Here is a 26960-nt window from a genome sequence, read left to right as displayed (position 1 = left end):
TCCTAGAGCTCTGGGGAGTGGGAGTATAAATAAGAAGTGGAGAGGCTGCAGAAGTCAAGATGGAGTTGAAATTGAGTGTCGACACAGGTGGAGCCCAAGTCCTATCTGATCTGCAAATCCCACTCCTACAGAGTCACCCCGGCCTGTGCAGCCTAGGAATTGCCCAAAGCCTGCCCAGAGCTCAGGCCTGTGGGAAAAATCAAGAAAGCTTTATATAGGAAGTGGACTGGTAGGACCTTAGGTAGGTGAGGAGGAGGAGCCCTGAGACTCTCCCAAACCCTGGAATGAGGTGGGGGAGTTGGAGCTGGGCCCATGCTGATCTTCTCTACCCCTGATCTCTGCTGATTCCTGGCTGCAGGGTGTGTATGTGTGTAGCTGGGAACAGGTCAGGTTTAATTATTAATCATCTGACCAGACTAATCAGCCTAGAGCAACGTCTCTCTCTTCCGGGGCTGTGAAATCCCCACTCACTAGCCCAAGCCCCCAGCACCTCCCAGACGCTAGGAGAGAAGAAGAGTGTGAGGAGTTTCCCTGCAGCCCCTGGGTCTTCAGGAGGCCTTGATTAGGTGTGGGCAGCAGGCAGGCAGGTGTGGTTTCCACGATGCAGGGTGAACCAAGGCCATCCACCCCATGTTGACACAAGCGTCATAAACTGAGCTTTGTTCCCAGCTCCGCCTGGGAAGGTCCCTGAGAGATGGGTGGGCCTGGCGAGGTGGGTATGCAGTGAGGACAGATAGGTTTGGAGAGGGCGTGCCCCTGGGGACCCAGAGAGGTGAAGCTGGCATTGGAAGCCAGTCTGTGGCTGCAGAAGAATCTGACCACTGAAAGGCCAAGCTTCAAGCCACACAAGCAGGGTCTGTGACACCAACCATCAGAGCCACCTTCCAGTCCCCGGTGGGTGGCAACCTGGAAGGAAAAGATGGGCAGGGCCAAGGCCGGGAGGTAGGGAGATGCTCCCTGGCACCTCTCTGAGAATACAGTCCTGTTCCTACAGCCAGCTGGTAGCTGGATAGAGACCTGGAGCTTGGGCCCCTGTGGCTGCAGCCACAGGGATGGGGAGGGGGCTGCTTCGTCCTTCAACAGTCACTGGTGCCTGTTCTGTGCAGACGCAGGGGACTAGGACACGCTTCCTGCCCTGTAGACTCAATGGTTAATGCAAGACCAACCTGTAAACAGATTACAAGGCAGCCTGATAAGGGCTATAAAGAGAGGCCTCTATGTGGGGCTGGGGGTGGAGATGGTGTGCTGGGACACCGTGTGGGAGCAGAAACACCTGCAGGGAGAACAAAGAGGGTCAAGGAAGGCTTCGTAATGGAGGTAACGCTTACTTAGAAGGAACGTTAAAGAAAGTCCCGGTTCCCAAGCAGAGAGAAAGGAGAAGGGCATCCAGGCAGTGGGAGACCATGTGCAAAACTGAGGGGCTGAGATGGCGCCTGAATAGGACCCAGGCGGCACTGAGCAAGCCTGGACCACAGGTGGGATCTGCGGGGGTGAGAAAGCAAAGCGGGTGGCGCTTAACTGGCATGCTCTCTCGATTCTAACAGGAAGAGCTAAGCAGGGGAGCTTGCTTCCTCTTTTTGCCTTGGCTCCCAGGACCCTCCCAGTCACATTTCATACTAATTCACCACCACTGCCTCGGCCCTTCCTACTCACCTACTTGCCGCCTGCAGGTTTCCTCAATCCTCACTTCAAAAGTTTCCGTTGGCTTAATCTGGTCGCACATGGCCTGTGTTGTATATTAACTCAATTCCTTGTTGTTAAAAAGTGGCAGGTAAATAAACAATGAAGTTTCACTCAGGAAAGAAGGGTTAAAAGTGCAAAGTATGGCCTGCATCTAGGGGCCATGGGAAATCTCCTTTTGAACACACCCTTATACCCCTAAATTCCCCAAGAACACAAAACTAGGTGCTCTTCTCCCCTCCCCAGAGGAGCAGGAACAACCCCTTGGCTCACCCCTAGATCCAGCTCCTAGGGTGAAACCTCCTGAGTGAGGGGACGAAGAAACTGTGTTGCTTTGGCACCTTCAGCCTTCCTACCCTTCAGTTTTCCTACCCTGCGGTGGGTGGAGACCTTTGTTTAGCTACAGTCTAAGGAGGGAAGTGTTGAGGTCAGTTTCAGAATTTAACAATCAGGATCAGTCATAAACTCCTGAGTCTAGCTAAATCCAGCTCTCTAATCCTCCTTACTCCACTGTTTCTGGCAGACCCAGAATCTAGAAGTTTTAGCAAAAAGCAGGAACAAGAGAAGACCCCAACCCTGAGACAAGCACTAGAGAATAGTGGTTAAAAGCATGGTTTGAGGGTCATGTGGACCTGGATTTGAATCCCAACTCTGACACTCACGAGCTGTCCCTGGGCAAACTATTTTCATCTTTGAGCCTCATTTTCCCTGTCTGTAAAATGGGAGAATAATGGCGCCTGTCTCTCAATATTGTAAAGAGGCCAAGAAACTGTATCTCTACAGAGTACACACAGTGTGTGACATGCACTTAATAATCTGTGGGGCTAATATCAGTATTAATGGTGGCTCATGGAGCACAGGAGAGGGTGTGTGAACCCCAGGTTTCCTCACAAGCAGTGACATGGCCCTGGAGAATGCCCCTGCTCCCTGTCATTCAGTCTCCTCTAGGGTCTGCTGACTGCACAGCTCTCTGCCCTTAGGGGCTAGCATATCACCAGGAGTCTTGATAATTACAATGCCTTCAGCCATTAACGAGGATAAAGAGACCATTGGAAGACTTTTGCCTAACCCTAGTAAATATGATTCCAACTGAAAAAAAATCCTGACGTGCCCCAAACCCAGTCTGACAACCACCCCCTACCACCACCAGCTCCCACCATCTCCATCTGCTACGGTCAGACTGTCTCCTCCCCTGTATGTCCCGTCTTCAAGCCTTTTCCACATTGGAGTCTCCCGTACCTTCAATGGTCTCCATTCACATCTGTTCTGCCCTTCCCCCCAGCAAAATAAATGTCCCTTCTCTTCCAGGAGTTGCTGGGGAAGTCCCCGGTTGACAGCTAGGGCAGCGTTTTTCCAAGCGCGAGGAACAAACTCCACCTGCACTGAATCACTCATGAGGCTCCACTAAGATGCAAGTGCCTTCCCGTGACCCAGTGAGGCAGAATCTCCACCGGGGGTGGGGTGGGGGGGCAGGAGTCTCTAGTTCTAACAAGCTCCCCAGGTGATTCAGATCCACACAAAGCACAAAAATCAGTGATTTTTCTTGAGTCCTTTGCCAATTGCGGAAGTCCAGCTAGGACTAGATCTGGAAAATTCACGAAATAATTCAGCTGAAAGAAACTACACTCCTCATGTGTGCCCAGTTAGGACCACCCAGGAGATCTGGATCCCCTTACCTTATACCAATAAGCTGTATTGCCTTAGGCAAATCACTTCCCCGTCTGGGCCTGTTTTCTCACCTGTAAAAGGAAGGCCAGGGCTTGTGGGGGGGGTGGGGGTGGTCCCTGGGGCCATCCTGTTCTAACAGGCTTGGAAATCCACTTAGGTTAGGCTGCTTTGGAGGGCCGGCCTGGTGGAAAAGGAGAATGGGGACCTGTTGGGGATGAGCGCAGAGGTCCTGTCCCTGCCTAGGTAGACAGTTGTTGATGTGAGAGGGGCACAGAGATCTCAGGTCAGGTGGGGGTCAAGGTCAGTATCTAAGTGGCCTGGCCTCCGGGGACTGTGAGGAGCAACTCAAGCATCTGGGCCATGGCAGAATCAAGCCGAAGAGTCTGGCACTGATCCCTGGGGAGAAGAGGGAGCCCAGAGAGCGGGTCTGAATGTCAGGGCCCAGGCCCAGGTCACTGGCTCAGAACTAGGCCTCAGGCCCTTAGGAACATGAGAAAGCAAACAAGGAGCCTCCAGCATGGCAGGGAACTCAGCTCAGGGGGCTCCCTGGCAGGATGGCTCTATTGCACAGCTCGGGGCGGGGGTGGGGGTGGGGGGTGTGTCTTACAGAAGACAATGTACGAGATGCCCCCTGGAGTTGTGCCACATGGAGGGACTGGGACCAGGTACCAGGGGCACCCCAGCCACCCTGGATCCTGAACTTAGGGCAGCAGGACGAGCTCCCGGCCCACCGGATGCCTTGGCCCACAAGGACACAGCTGGCACTGGCAGGGAAGGATGTTTCCCCACCCCTCCTGGTTGGGAACTGGAGGCCTGAGCTCAGCCTTGGATGGCCACAATAGGTGGGGGGGCAGGGAGGGGGTGGGCAGCAACAGGCTGGATGGGAACTTTCTTCAGATCTACAGATCTGCACCCACTAATTACAGGCAGCCCCACTCACTTTGCCCTCTGGGGCCGGACTGCCCTGCCCCTCCCCGGTGACTCAGGAGCACTGCCAACAGGAGGGGAGGGCCCTGAGAAGATTCCAGGCCATTCAAAGGACTTGCTAACCGGTCCCAAGAGATTAGCATTGTTTTGCTAGAAGAAACGGTTGAGAAAGAACTTAAGAACCTCTGAAAATTGGAGGGTTGTTCTGAATCCCCAAACAGCAAAGATTCAGGGCTGCACAGCATAGCAGTTGCTTTCACCAGCAATGACCTTAACCCAGAAACAATCAGGGAGGTGATTAATACCATCACACACCCTTGCACCCAAGGAAACGGGACTTCAGAAGTCACAAGGCTAAAAGGACCCAAGCGAGGGGCTGACCTCCTCACAGGGACGGCACCTCCAGAAACGGCCTGACTCCAGTGCAGGACAACAGAGTTCGGCCACTAGACAACCTGAGGGCAGTGAGAAGGGCCACAGGGTTAGAAGAAGCCAAGAGATTTTTCTATCCAACCCTTTTGGCCTGGGGAACAGCAGCTCCCCATATTCCTAGACTCAGCCCTTTTGCAGCTTCACCCCTGAGAAGCTCTGATTCCCCGCCAGAGTCCCAAGTGGAACCTCTTGTCTTGTTTTTTCAACTCTTCAGAAACATTCTAGATTTAGATGGACTGAATCCCAACCTCCACACTCAGTGAGCATCCTTTGGCCAAACACTTAGGGATCCCAGTGTAACAGATGACGACTCACTCACAAGCTTTCAAGTTCTCTTTATTAAAAATCTTTGTTTTTCCTTTTGTAAAAACAAACGCTTGAGGTCAATTATACAGATCAGGAAAAGTGACGATTAATAGGACACACTCAACAAATTCCAACACTTTACAAGTTCAAACTTAAATCAACTAATGGTTTTCTTTTTCTCACAAGCTCAATAATCAAACTCTGGTCCAGTTCAAGTATAATCTAACAGATCACAGCCTCAGACTGTCAAGAGAAACCTTGATACTAACGGCTGCTGCTCACACCAACACCAAGTTTACCGAATTCTTCGGGAATACGATGTGAATATACTTTATTTCAGGTGTTTACAATAAAAAGTACACAGGCCTTTTGTTCCATTAACGCAGGGTATGAGTAAATGTGCTGCGCAAGGTAGCAGCTGCTGTTGAACAACTTTTCCAGGGAGACATTTTGAAATGGTTAACAAACACTGAAGAAAAGCTTTAAAAAAAAAATCAATATTTTCCTGGTTGCTTTTAATACTGCATTGTGTATGACACACGTAGGAATAAAAAGTGCAAATTATAGAGTGGGTAAAACTATGCCAATGGAATTGTATAAAAATAAATAAAAATAAATATATATATACACACAAATATAGGACCTTGGATGACTTTTTAAATTAAAGGTTCTTATTAAACGCAAAGAGCTTCTTCTCTCTCCTTCCCAGGGCCGGTCTCCAGCTTTAAAATATAGGGAAGTTCGGTCTATCAGCAAGAGAGCCATTACATTACTAGGGAATATGGCTGTTTGAACAGCCATCCAGGTTTCCATGGAAACACTGCTTGGTAGGGGGGTGGTGAGCTGGTGGGGTCAGCTTCCACTATGCTCAGAGAAAAGGCTGCCAGCTTCTCTAAAAATGCAGTTTTAGGCTTTAGGCTTTTCCCAGAGAGGTTCAGAGAGTTGGCCCTGACTTCCCACCAGTGAGAAGAAAGACACACAGTTTCTGAGAAATGGAGGAGGCCGGTTTCTATAACACCAGGTAAAAACCAGAGAAGGCAGCCAGGGGAACAGGTCTGGGCTGAGTCACTGTTTTCAAACTCTACTCTTTGAGACACTCACCTTTCTGAGGCCCACAGCTGCCTGATGCCAAGCTCAGGTTTCCCACTGCATGCCGCCTCCCTCTACACCTGTTCAAGCTGGTCTGTTTGAAGCTTGCCTGAACTCTTCTCTCTCACAGGTCCCCAGCGGTTCTCTCCTTGCCGATGCCACCTGCCCCCAGGTTTACACATGATCCTTGTATCTTTTGTTTTCCCTTCCTTTCTGAGGCTTAATTTTCTCACTGATCAGATGTCAGTGTGGAACTCAAATAATCCATCTCTCTACCTTCTGCTTTTAGGGCAGAGGACAGAAAACAGAATATGCAGTATAGTCTTATCTACCATAAAAAGAAAAAAAAAAGCAAAACATTAAAATAAAACAAGCAATCTCGTCCTAGCCTACCTACCTGTGGTCAGGAATAGAACTAACAGAAACCGTCCTCTAGGAGCTGAGCCAGGGCAGCCGCCTCCGGGCAAGTGTCTCACTTGAGGAAGCAGCCCCAGGCTCCCTTCTGACCTTCTCAAGGGCTTCTCCAGGGCTCAGCTGAGCCTCATTTTCCCCAGCACCTTTTCCCAAACCCTCCCAGTGAACCTCAGCCTAGACCCCCGCAGCCTGTCCTGTCCAGGAACCTGAAGGCACTGACCTTCAGTACCCACAGCCCGATGGGAAGGAGCTCTGCGCTTCGTAACATTTAATATCAGTCTGCACATGGAGTAAACTCTGAGAGGCCTTTGGCCTTCTGCCCAATTGGAAAGGGCCCACCTACAAATACCTGGCAACCCTCAATGCTCCTCAGTCCTGCAGCCTTCCTTCTCCTTAGCTGCCCCCACCTCTAAGAGACCATTTAAAAACCATCCCACTGTGAGGCTGCTGGTACCCAGTGTGCAGGCACCAAAGGACGAGTCAAGGATGGATGCCTTTTCCTTGTTTTGGTGTCTCTCAAGCCAATCATGCACAGCTGGGAGGCCAGTCTTCAACAGGAGTCCTGACCTTCTAATGTTTTAGCTGAGGGGGAAGATGCTTCTGTTTTCATTTTTATTTAAAGTGAATCTAGACCAGACTCAATATCCAGAGGAGAACAAACCCTAGCATCTCCTGAAATCAACAGGAGGGAAATGATCAGAGCTTCCAAAATAAAGAGCTCTTTTCCTTCTTAAATTTTAAGGCTTGAATCTGGTGGGCTTCTAGAACAATGGAGAGGACAAAAGAGTTATGAAAATCAGGGCTTTTCAAAAAGGTGGTTGAGCTGGAGGAGCTCCCAGTTTCTGCCTGCTGGTGGTCCAAGGCTCCCCCATCCAGGACCGTACGACCCAACTCAGATCCCCCACCCCCCCACACACAGGATGCCAAGCAGAGACATGGTTCTCGACCCAGGAGTCTCCGTGAAATCTTTTTTTTTTTTTTTTTGGAGGACTCAGCCTGGCTTGACCTATCCTATCCCACCAAGAATTGGAACACTGTGAAAATCCCTGAGAAGTTGGATTTTATGGGCACAGAAGGAGGGAGTGAGAGATGGAGAGGAAGATAGACAAGCAAATTGAAAAATTGTTCAAAGGAAACACGAGTCACTGGATACGCCGGGATGAAGGCACCGGGAGGTGCTCCAGGCCTTTCATGAGTCTCTGCAGACCGACTCAGGCACCGCCGTGGGCTCCCTGGTCTTCCTTCCTCTCTGGCAGGAAGGCCCCACTTCTCAGGCCCTCCTCTCCCTCTTCAAGCCGCGGTGTCAGAGCTTCTTCCTTTCAAAGTGCGGCACGATTCCGCTGTCCTGGGGCCGCGGGCTGCCCGCCCTCTCCGTCTCTTTCAGGCCCTCCTCGGCCAGCTGGGATAAGTACTTCTGTGGTGTAAAGAGGGACAGAGTCGGGAGGGAGAAAGACAGTGGTGAGCTGGGAGGAGAGGAAGGGGCTGTGTGCCTGGCCCCCCTCTCCTCTCATCTTGCCCCCTGGGGTGGGACCCCTCTTCTCCCTCCCCAGATCCTTCCAGGGCCCCGGGACCCAGGCTCAGTGATGAGCTCCACCCTCTTTATGTTAGTTTACAAATGATTCCTGGAGAAATGCAGGGAAGTGCAGATCCTAACAACAAACACGTGCAGAGCCCTTATCCCAGACCCAGCGCCAACTGCTTTTCTTCTATAAACTCATTTAATTCTCACAACTCTACTCGTTGTCCAGAATGAGCCCCAGGATCCAGGCAGCACGTCCACATTTAAAAGGCAGAGGAAAGAGAGGGAGGCTGGAAGGGCAGGGAGGGGAGCAGCTCTGTCCCATACCTACTGTGAAAGACAAAACTGCAGCCCGACACCTGAGGCTCCACAGACAGGCTGGCAGGGGGCTGCCTGCATCCCACCTCAGAGCACCCATGTTCCCACTGGCCCCCCAAGTCCAACTCGGTGAGCCTGTCAGGCTGCTCATGAGGTTCTGGATTCAATGCAGTGAGAGAACCAGAAGATGCCCTAGGCCCCAGTTGGATGTCCTCTGATGGCTGGGGGAGCCCAGGGCAGTGCAAGGAGTGCTGGATTAAGAGTCAGCAGGGTTAAGTCCCCCACAACGGTCAAATGTGTGGGCTTTGCCATCACATGACCTGGGTTCAAAGGCTGGCTCTCAGCCGCAAGTTCCTCAATATCTTTGGCATCTGTTAAGTGTGAGTAATACGGTAACCACTGCACAAGGTTGCTGTGACATCCCAGAGAGGTACCATAAAGCATCAAACACAGAGCCTGGCATGGAATAAATACCTAGCAATGTCATAGGCGTGAACCATCAATTACTCAATTGCTACCCTATTCCTGGACATTCAGGCTGTTTCCAAAAATGTTGGCAATAAGTTATACATTTATTATAATTAACTGCAATAAGTGTCCTTGTACATATTTACATATTGGTGAATTTATTTCTGTAGGTTAGATTTCTGTAAGTGGGATGGCAGGATCCTGGGCTATATATTGGGTGGGCCAAAAAGTCAATGCCCCCTTGATCATAAGTGGCACTGGCTGTCTGATTCTGTGAAAGTCACTTATCTTCTCCTAGCCTCAGACCCTAAATTGTTAAATGGAAGGATGATATCTTCCTCCTTCTTCCTCCAGGGGTGAATCTGAGGGTCAGACCCGATGATGTGGGAGAGGTGATGGAGTCGACCTGGTGTCTCTAGGAGAGACTGGTTGGCTTTGAGAGGTGGGTGAGACTGATGGAGAGAGGCAGATCGTGGATTCCAGGGGATCAGGCTGCTGATGGAGGACTAGGTTGCTCCTTCACCTCGTCTCAGGGAAGGCAAGTGGGTGGATGTATCGAGTATCGGACCTGGGGCTGAGCAAATGTCTAGTTTTCCCACCTAGCACCTTCTCCACCTGCTATTTTGATCACCTGCTGTGGCTTCTCTCAGAGCACGAGAGAACAGTGGGACTGCAGACAGAAAATGAAGATTCCTACCACCTTACCCCCAGGAGCAACCCCTGCCCCCACCTCACAGCCTCCCGGGGTGCTAGATTTACAAGCTGCCTGACTGAGGTGTTAGCCAGCACTGGCCACTCCCGTCTGAATTCTTCCCTTTTCACACATGTAACATGGAGTGGGGGTGGGATGGGTGCGTCTGTGTGGACAGAGACAGTCTGTCGAGGCCACTGGCAGAAACCCTATCTGGGACACCTGTGATTGAGGCTCCCAGCTCCCTGACAGGTGCACCCGGGAAAGCAGAACTGCAGTTGGCGGGCGTAAGGGACTGAGCCAGTGTCTGGACCTGACAGGCCTGGGACCACAGGAGCGGCTGTGGCCTGCTACAGGGAGGCGAGTGTGCCTGGGGGGTTGGCCCAGAGGCCCAAAACACAGTGAAGTCTGTTGCCCTGCAAAAACCACAGGGTTTAGAATTCAAGGACCTGGGAGTCTGCATTCTTCCAACCTTCTTGGGTGACCTTGAGCTGTGTGTCTCCTTGAGGGTTATGCAGTCCAGTCGAGAAGACAGGATGAGAAGGTTCTCATGTTGGGGTATCATAATCTGCTGGAAAGACTTTAAAATGCAGATTCTCAGGCCCCACGCTAGAGACAATGAATAAGCAAATATAGGGTAGGTCCAGGAAGCCACATTTTAAAAAGATTCCAGCTGAAGACCAAAGTTTGGGAAAATCAGGACTGGATGATCTTCAAGACCCTGTTCAGCTCTTCCATTCTAGAGCTTTCCTCTTGTTGTGGGTGGGTGGTGATGATGTCTTCAGGGTTAGACAGCTGCCGCCAGCTGGCTCTGTGTAGCCCAAGCTGAACCCTTGGCCTGGCCAAGTCACTGCCTACACCCTGGAGAGGCCAGGACCTGGGCCCCGGGCCCTGTGACTTTCTCGGTCATACAACAGCTGCTTTCCGGAGGGAAATCAAGAGGCTTAAATGACCTGAGTTTGGGCACAGCTAGTAACAGTTCCTTGCAGATGGTGACCCAGGCTATGACATGAGTCTCAGTTCATAGACCAGCTTAGTCGAGTGAAAGCAGCAAAGTGACTAAGAATCAGGCAATCTGGTTCCAGCCCTGGTAACTCACCATCTTGATGGCCTTGGACAAATCCAAGGGTTGGACTAATCCAAGGTTTAGATAAATCCTTGGTTTCTCTGCGCCTCAGTTTCCTCAATTATAAAATAAGAGAGTTGGCCTGTATCTGAGTTTTCTTAACTAGGGGTACACATTCAAATCATTTGGAGAATTTTCTCAAATTACATATTCCTGGGTCTCTCCCAAATTCTGCTGAACCCTTGGCCTATGTAGTATAAATACTTCTGAAACACTGCGTACAGGACTTTGGTTCACATCCCTGGCTAAGAACCACCAGAGCAGCCACTCTTTAACAATTAAACTGAACAGTACTATCTGCTCTGGAATTAAAGTGTCTGCCTGCAGTGCGGGAGACCTGCGTTCAATCCCTGGGTTGGGAAGATGCCCTGGAGAAGGAAATGGAAACCCACTCCAATATTCTTGCCTGGAGAATCCCATGGACAGAGGAGCCTGATAGGCTATAGTCCACGGGGTCGCAAAGAGTCAGACATGACTGAGAGATTTCACTCACTCACTACCACAAGGGTCTTCCAGAGCCAAGGCCTTACGCCTCAAAAAAGTAGTCTAAATTCCTTGCAGTTAGAACAGAAGGTACTTTGATACACTTACCCCAAGCATCTATCTACTATGATTTCTATTATATTACTAATCCCCAGCTTACACCAGAAGTCATATGAAAATCACATTCTAATATGCTATATATTATTTAGGTATTTTTATAGGATATGTTGCTATATCTCATTGATTTTAAGAAGTGTTTTTTCCCTGTGTATGAACAGTCCTGAAATTGAGATGTATTTTCCAGTTGATGGAGTCTCACTGTTTAATCCGTAACATTTTTTTTCTTCTTGGTATCAAAAAATAGTGTTGTATCTTACAACTGATGGCACCTTAGATTGGATGAAATATGGAATAGAATATTTTGTATATGTCACAGTTAATATACAAAGAATCTACTACTCTAGAAGGGAAGGTCCATGAGGGCAGGGGTTACCATCTGCTTTTTTTGTTGTTGTATGTTGTACCCCCAGTGTCTGGTCCCAGACGCTGTGTCTTTGATACAGCTGCAGTATGAACAGACATTTCAATAGAACATAACACTGACTTTTATTCTAGCCAAACATGGATACTAGCACAGGAGAAGAGAAAAACACAAGAAATATCTGTATCTGAAATATCCAGGTCTTGTGAAAAGGGATCAGCTCCAACCATGGGCTAGGTGAACACTAACACGTCATTCAGTCTAGAGGGAGAGGCCGTTGCCAAAAATATCCAACCCAAATAGAATGTTTTGTATTAAAGTGGAGACAGATGCTCTGAGAGCATAAGGAAGGCAGCCACCATGTGGAGAAGTCTGGTGGAATCAGGATGCAGACCACAGAATGAATTTTCCATGTGATGGAAGGAGATATAACCTCACAGAAACCTAGCCCAGGGACTGCCCCTCCTGGGCACTAGGCAAGGAAGACCAACAGTTACCTGTAAGTTCCGGTAATGGACGGCGCTGCGACAGTGGTTCATCTTCGCCATCTCTTCACTCGTGTAGAACAGCCCACACAGCTTGCAATAAAAGCCGGTCCTGGGCACCACGAACTCCACCCCTGCAGAAGGATGGGGGATGGACAGGTAGGCAGTTTAGGAAGGTGGAGGGAGGCCCCTGGGGTCCAGACAGCAGTCAGGGTGAAATAGGAGCAACGCGATCCAGCCCTGGCTTGCTATTGGCTTGGGCTGGTTACCCAACTTCTCCAAGCCTCATTGTCCTCATTTATAAAACTGGCACGAAGAAAACAGCATCAGCTTCATTCACAGGCAGTGTGATGAAGTGTGACGGAGTGCTGGGAAATCACATGCTTTGCCTTCCAGAAGTAGGTTCAGGCTCTACTAACATCAGTCTGCTTCCTGGGGAAGGAGGAGTAAGGAGGTTTCTTACATTTCCCTGGGTGGATTTCCTTTCTCCACACTGTACGTCTCTCTGCAGCTGCTGTGGCCAAGACTGGAAGAACACTCATTTTTGTTTGCTTATTTTACAATTATGTTCACTAAGAAGAATTTTTTAAAGATAAAAGTGAGGAAAAATCACTCGGAGTCATTCCAATCAAAATATTTTCTTCCACACTATCTATATATAGAGCCCTTTGTGGGGTGGAAGAGGACATTTTTAATGACACCCTAAGTGTAATTCTGTTTCCTCCCTTTTTCATGTGATGATCTATCATAAACATTTTTCCGTCTTTCTCCAGTCTTAAATCTTAGCCATTCGTTAGTAGCATTTTATTTATGATGCGTTAAATAGAAGTTCCAGGATTTGGGGAGCTCTTTTGATTCCGAGGAAAGGAAACAGTGACCCAACAGCCAGAGAAATGACTGCGTCACAGCCCAGAGGATTCATCTTTGAAGGGGGACGGTGGCTGCTCCAGCCTACACCATGCTGTTTTGGGGTCACAGTTCTCCTCTTGAGGACACAGCAGAGTGGAAAGAGCCCAGGTCTGAGAAGGGGCTAAGACCAGAGGCTAAGAATCTGTGTAGCCTGGGGAGAGCTGGCTGAATCCCTCCTGGGCCTTCTGATTGAGGCACTAGCTAAAAAGCAGGGCTGAGGACTGCGGAGATCAGGACACACAAACGCGCCACTCCCCACTCCCGACCCCGGGCGCTTTCAGGCTAAGGCTGCTCCCTGTGTGCTGACCCCTCAGCTGTGCTTTGCTGCTGCCCATATGGTGAGTTCTGCTGCGGATGGAGGGATGCTCAGAGAGCTGGCCCCCTGGGTGTCAGGGAAAGTGGGGCTGGGAGCCACACACGAGGCCAGGGCAGCCTCTTACAGAAAGGGGGACAGGCCAGGTCTCCGCCAAGGCCCTGCGTGTGACCACAAGCCCAGGCCTTCCTCCACTTTCCTTCTCCTGCCTCTAGAGACAGAGCTAAATGTACAGGAGACCCTGTCATAGAGGAGCAGTTTAGACTTCTAATTACAACCTTCCCCCCAACACTCACCCCGCCCCTCCTCCAGCCTCATTTCACAAAAGCCACTTGTCAGCCTGGAAGCACAGGCCTGGAGGAAGGAGGGAGCCTGGGAGGCCTGCCTGCGCTCTGCCTTAATGGATGGCGCGCGCGTGTGTGTGTGTGTGTGTGTGTGTGTGTGTGTGTGTGGTGTGTGTGTGGTGTGGTGTGTGTGGGTGTGGTGTGTGTGTGTGTGTGTGGTGTGTGTGTGTGTGTGTGTGTGTGTGTGGTGGTGGTGTGTGTGTGTGTGGTGTGTGTGTGTGGTGTGGGGTGTGTGTGTGGGGTGTGTGTGTAGTGTGTGTGTGTGGTGTGTGTGTGTGTGTGGTGTGGTGTGGTGTGTGTGGGTGTGTGTGGGTGTGTGTGGGTGTGTGTGTGTGTGTGTGTGTGTGGTGGGGGGGGGGAGTGGACTGGCTGGCCGGTTCTAACTGCCACGTAGCAAGCCTGCCTGCCGTGCCCTCAGCAATCTCCAATGAGGTCCTTGGGTGAGGGGCCCAGTTGCCTTGGGGGAGGCCGAGTGTCCTCCCAACCTCACTGCAAAGGATGTGAACGTGCTGGCTTTGTGGGTGGCCGTCCCGCCCCTCCACCTCCCCCAGGCCCTGGCTCCTGGCTGCTGCTGGCAAACAGAGCATTAAGCAAGGCTCGCCTTCCTCCTCTGTGCCTGCAAAATACTTCTCCCTTTTGCTGCTGCTCCACAGGGAGCAGAGGACCCCACTGGACAAAAGAGCAACCAGAAAAGGGGAAGCACCCCCACCCCCCACCCCGAGGCCACGGGAGCAGACACAGGCAGGGGATCAGAGCCTCTCCCTGAGTCCAGACCTTGTAGGGGCGACCAACTGGGTAAAACCAAGAAAGAAGCCTTAGGTTTTCTGTGCAGATCCCACGAGGCCTCCAGAATCCGTCACGTTTCCCAAGAGGTCTTCAAATCCCTGTCCTGGGTGCCCCCCAAAGGGGTGCAGCTGCCTCAGAAGCCACCACAGAACGTGAAGCAGACCCGAGCTGGCAGCTGTGGCCCATTTCAGCCCCAGCAGTGGGCATGGCTACCATCTGTAGTGTTTGGGGTGAGATTTCACTTGAACAAAGGCTTCTACTGCCAAAAAACAAAAAAGTTGGAAGCCACAGAATACTGGAGAGAAAATGGAATTTGGAGTCAGACCTAGCTCTTTGACTCACACTGTGCGACCTCAGGTATGTGTGTTAACCTCTCTGAGATCAGTTTCCTTGTCTGTGAAACAGGAATAATAATACAGTAAATGGTATAATGGGGAAGCACATGTCATTTTGCCTAGGGCTCAACAAACATTAGTTCTTTATTAAACTGTTTATCAAAAAACAATAGCAGACATGTGTGAGGCTTTTCTCCACAGAAGCCTTCTGGCCCTCCAGCCTTTCACCAGAGCTGCCTGGAGAATCCAGGCTCCATGGCTGGGCAGCAGCTCTCTTCCGGGCCCCTGCAGACCTCCAGGGCTACTCAAGCAGTACCAGGTGGTCAGAGACAGTGTTGAGGAGGGAGAAGCTGGGGCAAGATCCCCAAATGCCTGGGAACTCACCCTTGAGTAACCAGGAGTTGCCCAGGCACTTAGAATGCCAACACCGCCTCAGGATACCTCTGGAACGTGAGGGCCTGGGGAAGCACAGCGTGAAGAAAACACAGCCCCAGACCCAGAGAGTTCTGTAGCAACCTGGTCCTCCCTTCAGCCTCTATTAAGTACCGTAATTAAAGTAACATCTGCCTTCTAATAATAGCTCCTGCCACGGGTAATTACAGTCCTGTCATCCCAGCACAGCCTGTGATGGGTGGAGAGGGGGAGCTTGCATTTTGTAGGCTTCCCTTTGGTTCTGGGAAGAGCTCAGGCCTTGGCAGGCTCATGCTGGCTGGGGTCACCCAGAGCTGGCTTGAAACCACGGAGCTGCCCTTTCTTACCCCCGTGCCCAGCCCAGCCCCGAAGCAGCAGGACTTTGCCTCACCTCTCCTTCTCCTTCTCCTTCTCCCTCCATGTGTGCCACAGGGACCAAGCCTGAGTTGTCCCCACTCCCTAAAAAGTCTCTCTGCGGTAGTGATAAACCATGGAGTGTGAAGGGTTATGCAGCCCCAGTGAGAGAAAGCAGAGTAGGTCTCAAAAACTATTCCATAAATGAATAATGGTTTCCCTGATGGCTCAGACAGTAAAGAATCTGCCTGCAATGCAGGATACCTGGGTTCAATCCCTGGGTCAGGAAGATCCCCTGGAGAAGGGAATGGCTAACCACTCCAGTACTCTTGCCTGGAGAATCCCATGGACAGAGGAGCCTGGCGGGCTACAGTGCATGAGGTCGCAAAGTCAGACGTGACTGAGTGACTTTGAGAGAGAGGGAGAGAAACAAATAATAACAATAGACAACTCATAATAAGTACCTCCTACTGAAAGAGACTGAGACCTTACATGTACTCATTCATCTAATCCTCAAAATAACCCTACATGGTAGGCGACTACTACATCCCGGATTTATAGGTGAAGAAAACCAGGGAGACAGGTTAAATCAGCAGCTCTTTGTCCCCCAGCCAGCTGGGATTTGAACCCAGGGAGTCAGATTCCACACTCTGTGCTCTTAACCACTGAACCAAAATTGCCTTTCCTTCCACTGTGCTGCCTGAATGGCAGGGCAGCCTGGTCTCCAATTAGGATTCCCTCAGTTCTGACCTTTTTACTGTGTGCTTTCAGGCAATAAGGGGCTTCCTTGGTGGTTCAGTGGTAAAGAACCCACCTGCCAATGCAGGAGACTCAGGTTAGATCCCTGGGTCGGGAAGATCCCCTGGAAAAGGAAATGGCAACCCACTCCAATATTCTTGCCTGGGAAATCCCATGGACAGGGGAGCCTGGCGGGCCATAGTCCATGGGGTCACAGAAAGAATCGGACACGAGTTAGCAACTAAAAATCAAAAACAACTCTGGTAATAAGTCTCTGGGCTTCAGTTTCCTTACCTGGCAAATGCAGAAAACAGTATCATATACCCCTCACCCCCACTGAGATTAAAGAAACAATAGGTCTCAAAGCCAATCGGACACTATCATCAAGCGTAAAAGTACAGTCTGTAATAGCCCCAAACCAGAAAAACCCAAACGCTCATCAACAGCTGAATGAATAAACAAAATGTGATCCACCCATAAACACAGTGCACTACTCAACGATAAACAATTATCCATACACCCAACAATTGGGATAAATCTCAGAATAACTATTGAGTGAAACAAACCAGGCAACAAGAGTACATACTGTATGATTCCCTTTCTAGAAAATTCTAGAATGCAAACTAATATTTTGCGACACGAAGGAGGGCAGTGGTTACCTGGGGACTGGGGTTGGGAGGGAGGGGTAACAAAGGAGAATCAGGAAATCCAGGGGCGATGAGTATGTTCACTGTCTTGCTTGCAGTGAAGGCTCATAGGTGTATATGTGTCAAAATTCAGGTTTTATGTGTACTTCATTAACCTCAATTATACCTCAATAGAGCTGTTTTAAAAAATAAAATGAGTTACCATTTTCCTCCAATTGGTTGGTAAAGATTAAAAACTGCTAAGATCCAAAGCTGGCAAGGATGTGGAGAAACCGTACTCTCAAGAACACTGGTATAATCTTTCTGGATAGCGATTTAGTGGTAATTATGAAAATGTGAAATGCAAAGATGCATGGACAGCCCCCTCTCCCCTGGGCTAGCGTGCTATCCAGCAGGAACCGGTTCACACACAAAGGCGGCAGCATGTGCGGAAGGTGGGAGGTGCCCAGGCAGCAAGAGCGCGGGGCCAGGAGTCAAAGGGCTGTTCATCAGCTCTGCAACCTGCCTCTCATCCTAGATCCCTGGTGGCTCAGTGGTAAAGAAACTGCCTAAAATACAGGAGACGTGGGTTCGATCCCTGGATCGGGAAGATCCCCCGGAGGAGAAAATGGCAACCCACTCCAGTATTCTTGCCTGGGAAATCCCACGGACAGAGGGGCCTGGTGGGCTGCAGTCCGTGGGGGCACAAGAGTCAGACACGACGTAGCGACTAAACCACCAGCATCTCGTTTCTTACCTGTAAAATAGGGCTGAAAATATTACCAACCCCACAGGTGTTTTGTGAGTTCAATGGTAAATGAAAAAAATAAAAGTCTAACTTGTATAGCATTTAAATTAATAATTTTAATTTTTCATAAATAATGTTACTTTGTACTTTCTCACTTATACTGTTCTTTTATTCTTGGCTGCTTAACATTCCTAACATTGGATATCTTACTTAATTTTATATTACAATCCTTAGAAGTAAATACGTAAGAGAAAGGCGTTATTGACTTTAAAGATGGGAAAACAGGAATAAGTTTGTGATATAGTATATACCTGACAGGAAAAACATTTCCTGATAAGAAAAACAAGTCTCTCTGCTCTGGCTCCCAGGGCAGTGCCATTCAAATATACAATACTTTTAGAATGTAAGAATATATTCTGTAGAAATATGTGAAATGTTTGGTTATTGATCAGTGCTAAACTATGATGGAAATCATATTCTACCTAGTATTGTTGTCAATCTAATTTTTAATGGAAAAAAAAAATTAAAGACATTCTGAATGTTCACCAGTAGAGAGATGTATCGGTAATGTATGGTACAGCTTTTAAGAAAAAATATTTGCAGTAGTTAAGAAGAATGCATTTGATGTGAAGAGAGCTCTAAGATTCACTGTTAAGGTATAAAAGCAAACTGCATAACATTGTGTGTATAGTTTGATCCTGTTTTTGTGGGAGAAAAACTATCCATGGGTATGACTGTGGTCACCTTCGGAGACGGGGAGAGACTGGAGAGAAGAGAAACAACATTTAATGTTTACTTTATATGGGTGATAAATTTATAATAATCTTTCACACTTTTTATAATAAAAATAAGACATGAATTATAAAGCAGCAGAATTTATTCTTAATTTCTGCCTGTGTCTATCATACAGATTCCAAGCTCCTGGATGCCGAGAGACTTGTGTTCCATTTCTCAGTGCCCCTGCCCCGAGTGCCTCACGCAGTGCCACATTATCCAGGAAGGGCTGCTGGCTGTCTGGCACCTTTTTCCTGAAAGGCAGCCTTTGCAACTATTTTCCAGAACCCAGGGCCTTCTTGCAATCATCTTAGTTCATTCTAAGGTCAGTACGTATTTCCGTTTTTTTTTTTTTTTTAATTTTTGTCCTGGGGCATGCTGGATGCTATGTAGCAAACTCCTTCTTCTTCTTCTTTTTTTTTTTTTTAAAAAGGAAGTTTGCTCTTTGCATCTAACTAAATGGCACACTGGAAGACAGAAAAAAAATAAGGGATTTTTATACAGCAGATGAAAAGGAAAAAAGAAAGCTTGATGCAAAGTGTGAGCCTCCATGCTGACTAACTCCCTTGGGGCTCATCGACTTGTTAATGAAGGACCTGCCATGCTGTGATTAGTTGTGTCATGGGCTATAGCGCCATGCTCCTCGTCCATGGGGACTCTCCAGGTAAGAAAACTGGAGTGGGTTGCCATGCCTTCCTCCAGGGGATCTTCTTAACCCAGGGATCAAACCCAGGTCTCCTGCATCGCAGGCAAATTCTTTACCGTCTGAGCCACCAGGGAAGCTCATAAATTCTGAAGTGGGTAGCCTATCCCTTCTCCAGGGGATCTGCCCAACCCAGGGATTGAACCCAAGTCTCCCACATTGCAGGTGGATTCTTTACCAGCTGAGCCACAAGTTCATAAATACTGGAGTGGGTAGCCTGTCCCTTCTCCAGGAGAACTTCCCAACCTAGGAATTGAACAGGGGTCTCCTGCATTGTAGGTGGATTTTTACCAGCTGAGCTCCCAGGGAAGCTGAAGGACCTGCTGTAACTGGAAAAAAAATTCCTGGTTATGACTTGTCTGAGGACACGCAGTCACCAACATGGGAAGGACAGGGACCCAGGGACCCTCTATCAACTATAGAGTGTGTTCTCAGTTGCTCAGTCATGTCCAACTCTTTACAACCCCATGGACTATCCATGGGATTTTTTTGTCAAGAATACTAGAGCGGGTTGCCATTTCCTCCTCCAGGGGATCTTCCTGATCTAGAGATTGAACCCACGTCTCCTGCATTTCCTGCATTGGCTGGTGGATTCTTTTACCTCTGAGCCACCTGGGAAGTCCCCTAAACACAGTCTATTCAGTATCACTGCCTCAGAGAAGCTAGTCCCTCAAAGAGCAAAAAAAAAAAAAAAAAAAGCAGCGTTGTTTGGAGAAGTGCTGGGGCCAGCAGGGCATTTCTGTTGACTCTGTGGCAGCTGGTGGGCTGCCACTACCTGGGCTGAATAAGGGCTGTGCGGTTAGGAATAAAACATTTCCTGACAGGAAAAACAAGTCTCTTTGCTCTGGCTCCTAGGGCAGTGCCGTTCAAAGTCTGGCCCCATGAGCTATCTTGGTCTACTATGGGAGACTGAAATTGCAAGAAACTTTAAAGCTGCAGGTTAATCTGGGTGATTGCATCAGACATTAATATTACAACAAAATGACGAACAGCCTTCTCAAGCTCTTAGACATTATTACAGAACTATCGTCCCCTGGAACTGAATTCTCAGGAAGGACTGAGTATCTCACCCACCTAGAGGAATGCTAAGTTCACTGAACACATCCTCTGGTTCCCAGGAAGGCAAAGAAAGGGGCTGTTTCAGCTCCACTTCAGCATCTTCCAGTGACCTCACGTCCAGAGATTTCATTTCTGAGTACCTGGAGTTTTCTGCAAAACATGAGCCGGGACAGAATACCAATGAAACACAACCTGCCTCCAAGAATCCCTGCAATTCTGTTCCTTGCACTGTGTAATGGGAAATAGTCCTGGGGCTGCTTAATTACATGAGACTAGGGCCAGGGCTGCTAATTAGAACCAAAGTGCTAGAATAAAGAGCTTTTACGGCTGCCAAAAGAACGCCACACACAAGAAAACTTGGCAAATCTTTGCACTGGCTCTGTGGGGGATGGGCCTCTGATGCCTTCGGTTGGAATGATCCACACCCGTGCCCCCGATTCAGTATCACTCCATTTCTGCAGGCAGAAGAATCACTGAAGTGCAAAAATTGTGCTGACATCCACAGGAGCACAGAGGCGGGCAGAAGAGGCAATGCCATCCTCACCCCAAGCCTATTGAGCAGTGCTATTAAATATGAACTCCAAACACTGGGGAAGCTAATGAGCGATGAACACCAGTGCATGTCAAGACCTATACTACAACACAGAGGAGGTTCAATCCGAGCAAGGTGAATGGCACTCGCTCCTCCTTTATTCTTGCCTTCTCTAGACACAGCCCAGGCCTCAGCATTTCTCTAGCAACAAGGCAGCTCACGGCAGAGTTTCCATGGAGGCTCAGATCCACACAGGTGAAAGAGAGCTCAGGTCAGCTTGACATGGAGGGAAGCCCAGACCACCCGCTCACCAACCAGTTTGTGCCAACCACAGGGCACTGAGTTGAAATATTTATTTTTAAGCCCTTCCTCTCTATTTTCTGCCCTGGACTCTTATCCCCACTTCCTTCAAACTCTGGAATGCCACAGGCTTTCTGCAAAATGAATTTCTAGCTATTTTCATTGGGAGAACACGGAGGGCCACACCTCCCCCCTCCTCCCACAGCTCTTGCTGGATCTTAGTTTCCACTTGGCAGAGAGGACCGGGCTTAGCCTATTTTAAACTCTGTCTTCATGATGTCATAGTGCCAGGCACAGACACAACATCACCTCCAATGGAGGTGGAGGAGATCCCAAGACAAGTCTGGTTTCACCATCAGACCCTGGAGAAAAGTGGGTTTGAGGTGGTGAGAAGGGAAACCAGCCAGGCCCCTTCGTGAGCCCATCATTCTGCCCTCTGCCCATTCCTTTCTCTCCTTTCTTGCCCTCTGAAGCTCTGCCCCCTCACTCAGGCCTCACAAAGTAACGGCCTGGGTGGTCCTCTGTGGCGCAGGCAAGAGAGGCTGCTTGCTGATCCCCAGGAACCAAAGCTCCTTTGATAATCCCAAACACTTGCTAATTTAGTTGTCAGAGTTCATCTGGGCTCCTGTCAAGGCAAAGAAGTACGTCCCATCTGAGTCTGCTTTTCAGAAAATGTGCGATCTCCTACCCAACGTCCCCTACCTAAAAGCTAAGAGCTAACCACTGCCTCAAAGCTCTAGCAGTTTAATCAGGATTTTCAGCTTGCCTCCTGCACCAGCTTTCACACTGGCTGAACCCTGACTTCTGTTGGTTCCAGCCTGCACTTGCCCACACACCGCTCCAGGGAAGCAGTGGTCGGATCAACCCAACCGACAGAGAAAAAGGGAGGAAAAAGGGAGGTAGTTACCCGGGGTCGACGCTCCTTGGCAAGCCTGGCTTTGGAGGTCGGTTTCAGTGGGGGGGCCGGCTTTCTCCTCCAGGGGGCTGCCTTCACCAGCCCCATCTTCGGGGGTCCCCCTGGCCTTGCAGTCATCGAGAAACGGGCCGGGCTGCCAGGCCCTCTCCTCTGCTGGCTTGGGGGAAGACATTTGCAGAAGTGGAGGGGCCAGACGAACATCTGAGCTCTCTCCTCCCTTTGCGGGCTTCTCGTAGCAATCTGAGCCCTCCAGGGAGAGGCCTGTCTCGCATTCAGCTGGCTTCCGCTCAGCATCCAGATTTAGGCCAGGCATCTCCACGTCCATGTCACTGGGACAGCCCGTTGAAGCAGAAGGCAGTTCTTCGGGCGACTTGAGGCTGATTTCTCCAGCCCCATTCCCGATGGTCTTGACTCCCTCCTTGGCGAAACCTTTGGTAAAGTCCAGGTCTAAGGCAGTTGTCACACAGGGACATATTTCTGCAGAGATTCTGTCCTTCTGGTCTATGGGCACAATCTCTTCTAGTTCTGGGATGTCTGGTTCCATGATAAAATCTTCTTCCTCCCCTACCTCATCCACTGTCACCAGCTCCTCCATGTTCGTGGGGTACCAGCTCTCACCCTCAGCCTCACTTCCACTCTCCGAATCCTGCTCCTGAATAAAAATGCAGATGGAGGTCAGAGGGTGGCTGAGGCTTGGTTCTTAGTATTTAACCAGAAGAGGGTGCAAATCGTGACCACAGGGCCCCTCAAACCGGAAAGATGCTGCGCAATCTTACTGCTACCTGGGTAATTAGGAGCTGTAAACCATTCAATCTCTCATCACTGATTCATCCCTAGGATGGGCCTCAAAATAGCACAGGAGTTGGAGTAAGCCCTTAATGCTTAACCCACCAAGTGGCACAAAGAATCTCAACTCCTGGTACATAAACAGGTGTTCAATAAAAAGATAGGGCTTTTTTGTTTGTTTTGTTTTCAGCTGTGGGTAGCTTACATTTTTATTTGGTATTATGGCTTAGAGGTGCTTCTATATCATAGAATCTACATCTCTACCGTAACTGTTAACGCCCATGTAGGATTCCAGTCAAAGGTATTTAGCCTACTTCCTATCGTGAAGCACTCCATACTGGTGCTTAGCCACTCAGTTGCGTCTGACTCTTTGCAACCCCATGAACTGTAGCCAATGGGATTCTCCAGGCAGTAACACTGGAGTGGGTAGCCATTCCCTTCTCCAAAGGATCTTTCTGACCCAGGGATCAAACCCTGGGTCTTCTGCATTGCAGACAGATTCTTTAACATCTGAGCCACCAGAGAAGCTCCACATACTTCCTATTAATAGATAATAATCTCTGCTCATCTTTTTATGATTAATTTCTAGAAACTTTATTTTTTTAAGTTTTGAGAGAGTTTTTGAATGAATAAGTTATAAGCTCTAAACGCATCACCTTGCTTGCAGGGCATCACTAAATGTAACTGCAGCGAAGCCCTTACAAGGTCCCCCCAAACACCCTCTCCCAGCAAGGGTACAACCCTCCATAGCCACAGTTCACACTTGGCTCCTCCCGAGACTTTCCCCTCACGTCCCCAGTGGCCCAGAGGCCCGGCAGCCAGATTTAGGAGATCAGCTTCCAGCCAGTGATACTCATCTCCCTGCCTCTTCTGACTGGAAAGGCATGAAGCTGGCCACGCTCCAAGGACATTTCTTTTTGCTGTGGCAGCCCCAGCCCTGTGACTGGGTTTTTCATTTTAACTAAGTAAAATAATCTTCACAAGCACAGGAGATGTTTGGTTAATCCCAGCGTCAGGGCCTACTGAGGTGAGGGCCCCAGCCTGAGTACCCAAAGCCCCCTTCTGCCTGCAGCCCCTCCCCAGGACCTGCCTATTTTGGGAGTCTGGCTCTGTAGCCTGGAGTCTTTTGTGGGCACATGCTTTCTCTTATGAGCACAGCCAAGTTACTGAAGATGGAGACAGAGCCCAGGCAGGTGGTAAAGATCTCTTCAATAAAGACTGTGCAAAGGTCCCAGGTGAAGCCATTACTCCAGAAAGTGCTGGCTTCATTCATGGACCCACTGCTGGGGTCTCAGACACATGCCATGCAGCAAGCAGGTCACCCCCAGGCAGCACGGGAAGGCCTATGACTTGGGGAGGCCTGTGACTTGGTGCCCCAGAGCCGTTGTGCCGATGTGGCTACACTGCCAGCATCTGGCACAAACTTTACCTTCCTTGCCCTTCTGTTTTCTGTATCGGAGGACTCTGTTTCCTTCTCTTGTCTGCCCACTGACGGGGGACTCTCTTCCATGCTATCCTGTTCCTCTTTTCCAGCCTTAGCAAAGGAAGCACAGAACAAACCAAATCAATAGTGAACAATGACAGAGGGCACACCAGGAGAAAAAGAACATTACTGAGAACAACTAATGACGCCAGATGCATTTCACACACATCACTTCCTTTATCCTCACAAAATCCCTTGGAGGCAGGGGCTGTTATCGTCTTCTTTTTACAGATGGGGACACTGAGGCTCAGAGAGGTTAAGTAACTTGCTCGAGGTCACACAGACAAACGGAGGCAGAGAGATGTTTCACTAATGTTTTCCCTGAGGACTTTAGGGAGATAGAAATCCCTGGCAAATTGGATACTTTTTGCAGCCATGATATCTGTAGACAGGGTGAATAAAGGGGACAAGGGGAATCTGATCCTGGGGTTCATAACCATCATGGTGACGTCTCATAACAGATCTGTATTAGCCATAAAAAAATCACTTCCAGGCCACTTAGGGTTAGGAAGAGTGTTGTCATCCAATCAGGGCCCCATCACCTCACTTTTGACTTATGTCTGTCCTAGAGTTATCGCCCCAGCTAGCAATCCTTTCCCACCTTCCTTCCTCCCATCCCTTCCCTCAGATTAAGTCCCTCATGCTAGCACTCATGTCTGGGAAAGTGAACAACTGAAGCAGGTGTTTGCTTTGAGAATTAGGGTCTCTGACCCGCCTTTAAAACAGGGGTCAGCAAACTCCCATCCTCAAGCCAAATTTGACCCAGGGCCTCTTTTCTGTGCAGTCTGTGAACTAAACAATGCTTCTCACATCTCTAAACAGTTGCATGCTAAATGATGATACAAGTACCTACATAATATCCTCAATTTAGCCTACTTGCCCACATGGCCGAAAATAATTACTCTCTGTTTTTTTTGTAGAAAAACATTTGCCAACCCCCATTTTAGAAGCTTGAGGAGAATATTCTCCCATGACTTAAACTTTGGCCACCAAAGCAATGAGTGTTCCCGGATGTTCTTGGGAGCAAGCTGCATTTTCTCGACAACTCTGGCTGAGGTTGGCTCAAAGTAAACCACTCTCGCTCTGATTTCTTACGAGCAGACACACCTCTCTTTGCTGACAAGGAGCCAGCCTGGCTGGGAGCTCAGGGCTGACGGGTTTAACTAGATATGACCGGACAGGGAAAGACAGTTGAAATCCTCAAGTCTTTGCTCTTTCCAGTGTTTGCAGCAGAATCTCTGCTCTAGCCTTCTGAGCTGACCTGAGCTGAAAGCAGCTCCAAATGCCTTTTTAGCCCTCAGAACCCAGAGCTTCTACCAACAGGGGGCCACTTTTCTTTATTTTTCCTGAATAAATTACCCACTGCCCTCTCTTGTCAAAATAAACAGCCTGTACCCTTCCCAGGCAGTTTCTGCAGCCACATATCCAGATCAACACAGTAAAGAGACTCCCTCTAGTTCTAGCTGGGAGAGGCAGGGACAACCCAGCCTCTGGAAAGCCCCTCGCCAGAAGGACCTCTTGCCCTTCATCCCTGCAGGCAAAGGCCATACCACAGTGCCTTTCAGGGCATCCCTAGACCTGGGACCATTTCCAGGTGACAGCAGCTTACAGGGAACAGACAAAGGCAACCAATGCCCTTGCGCCCCACCCCATCCCCACCCACCAGCTTAGGGAGCAAAGTATTAGGTCCTGACTATTGCAGGCAGTGCTGTCACCACAGGGCTGGGGTCACTGCTAAACCACCTACTAACTGGTTTCCCCTTCTGCTCGGCAGCCTCCTCCCAAGTGTGTTCTCCCCAAGGTCCTCGGGAATGACGATTCCAAAATGTAAAAACAATTATATCCTCCCTGCACCTTCCTGCCTGAATGCTTCATTTCCTTCCCCTAGAACTTAGGATAAAGACAAAACCCCTCAACCTGCCTGTAAGGCTCTGCATGATGCAGTCTCTCGTTGACACATCAGCCTCACCTCCCACCATTCTATCCCTGGCTCTCTCTGCTCCAGCAACACTGGTCTCCAGCCACAGGGCCTTTGCACATGATATTCCCTCTGTCTGTTCTCCTTCCTTTTGACCCAATAAATACCCACCATTCCTTTCAATCTCAACAGGCACATCCTAACCCAGGAAAGCCTCTGGTTTGTTAAAGGCACTGATAGCACTGCATCCTCCACCTCCTTAACACTTAACACTCATACTCATCTGTTCAATGAAGGAATTATTTTATGAGCGTGTTTTTCACGAGACCATGAGCTCCGTGCAATTAAGAGTCATTTTAGCTTTGACTCACAGCTGCAGCCCTAGTGCTAGATGCTCCATGAATATGAGAATGGAGACTGGTAGGAGAGGGTGAAGTGAGTAATAAGAACACACCTGCCACCCAGCATGCATGGATCTCTCTCTAGGCTTTGAACTGAGCATGAGTTCTTTTGATATTTCTCTCTCCTGTGGATTATGTATACTGGGGGCTGTATTCTGGGGACGCCTGGGGCTCCACCTGACCTACAGACATGTTTTGTTTTACATAATTTCTAAAACATGGGAAATTTCATACAGATATCTGCATCTGGACTTTGGTCTTGCCTTAAGAAAAGGGAAATCAGACACAGGGTATGTATGCTTGCACGGCAGCCATAGAGTGGACCTGAGAAGTGGCTGACCCAATATACAGGCATTTCCTCCTTGGTCCACCACATTCCCAGTTTTCCTCTCTGGCTTCAGTCATGCTACCTGGTCTGTGTCACCTGTCTGGTTTCC

General features: G+C 49.3%; 1 protein-coding gene across 2 annotated transcripts in view; it reads right to left on the bottom strand.

Moving 5' to 3' along the window:
* Positions 1-5025: 5025 nt before the first annotated feature.
* Positions 5026-26960, bottom strand: part of RBM20 (RNA binding motif protein 20) — a 196861-nt gene continuing 174926 nt past the window's right edge. For both annotated transcript variants that reach the window (XM_061403435.1, XM_061403436.1), the window contains 5 exons: positions 24151-24255; positions 21927-22587; positions 20203-20337; positions 12100-12221; positions 5026-7930 (listed from right to left, as the gene is read on the bottom strand). In XM_061403435.1, the coding sequence (XP_061259419.1) occupies positions 7820-7930; positions 12100-12221; positions 20203-20337; positions 21927-22587; positions 24151-24255 (1134 nt within the window). In that variant the 3' untranslated portion in view covers positions 5026-7819. The remainder of the gene's footprint in view (positions 7931-12099; positions 12222-20202; positions 20338-21926; positions 22588-24150; positions 24256-26960) is intronic.

Source organism: Bos javanicus, chromosome 26 (genome assembly GCF_032452875.1).
Source record: "Bos javanicus breed banteng chromosome 26, ARS-OSU_banteng_1.0, whole genome shotgun sequence".
In the NCBI taxonomy this organism is placed as follows: Eukaryota; Metazoa; Chordata; class Mammalia; order Artiodactyla; family Bovidae; genus Bos; species Bos javanicus.
The sequence above is the reverse complement of the archived record's forward strand: the minus strand, read 5'-3'. Positions and strand labels throughout refer to the sequence as shown.